The 1,017-nt window shown below is 35.5% G+C and overlaps 1 protein-coding gene across 1 annotated transcript in view; it reads left to right on the top strand.

Moving 5' to 3' along the window:
• Positions 1-52: 52 nt before the first annotated feature.
• The window catches only part of LOC105451922, a 1,146-nt gene continuing 181 nt past the window's right edge, over positions 53-1,017 (top strand). Inside the window, exons 1-2 of the mRNA XM_011692651.1 lie at positions 53-289; positions 583-1,014. Of these exons, the coding sequence (XP_011690953.1) occupies positions 175-289; positions 583-1,014 (547 nt within the window). The 5' untranslated portion in view covers positions 53-174. The remainder of the gene's footprint in view (positions 290-582; positions 1,015-1,017) is intronic.

The raw sequence follows: 1,017 nt of genomic DNA, 5'->3' as shown, positions 1-1,017 counted from the left end.
TAAAAATTTTACTTTATAGATTTGAATTACATGTTTACCCTGATCCGTCAATGGCTGCGGGTATTTGGCATATGGCCCGATCCATATATCCCTCTGAGTGATTTTCGTTGGCCAAATTTAAGACTCATTATCATTGTATGTATTATAAGTCTGTACATATCAGTACCGCAAATAATGAATGTGATCCGTGCTCGGGGTAACGTGACTCGGATGACAGAATATTTTATCTCCGCGAATTCCAGCATGCTGGCAGTGTTCAAATTGTTGGTTACCTGGTATCACAGCAAGAGTAAGTTCTCTTTTCACAACGATATAAATGGATAGATTAACTTTTACTGTTTGTAATATAAAATGTCAAAACTTCATGCCTCTTATTTAAGCGTAAAATATCGTACAATTGTATGACAATATATACGATATTTCCTTGACAATATTTTATATATCCAAACAGTAGCATGTCTTATGTTCACGTTGGGACATAAGTCATTAAGATCTTTCAGATATTATATCCTAATTACGATGTTTTTAAAAAAGTTTTAATGTTTTAATAATGTCAATTTGTATTGATTTTCAATCTGACAGCACTGCGGTCTCTGATAGCATCAATAGTGACCGATTGGATAACTTCGACGAGCAACTGGGAACGGAACACCATGATGAAAATCGCGAAACGTGGCAGAAATCTATCTTTTACTTGTTGGATGTCCGCGGCAAGCATGTCAATATTTTTTATTACTTTTTATTCTATGCATTTCTTTAAAACTATACACCAGCCTCAACGACACCTCATCTATCGATTAGAAAATATTCAAAAGAGTCCGGCCTACGAAATCAGCTTTGTCTTTCAATTAATCGGCGCAATATCCTCAGTTATGGCTAATTACACCGTTGACAACTTTGTCTCAATACTCGTGCTGCATGTGTGCGCGCAACTAATTAATCTACGAACGACACTTAACAATCTGATCAACGAATTAGCTAACAAATCTATATCTTCCTCGATATTTAAGGAAGGTT

The sequence above is a fragment of the Wasmannia auropunctata genome, unplaced genomic scaffold (genome assembly GCF_000956235.1).
Source record: "Wasmannia auropunctata unplaced genomic scaffold, wasmannia.A_1.0 LD336041.1, whole genome shotgun sequence".
NCBI lineage: Eukaryota > Metazoa > Arthropoda > Insecta > Hymenoptera > Formicidae > Wasmannia > Wasmannia auropunctata.
Note: the sequence above shows the minus strand (reverse complement) of the source record. Positions and strands in the feature narration are given on the sequence as shown.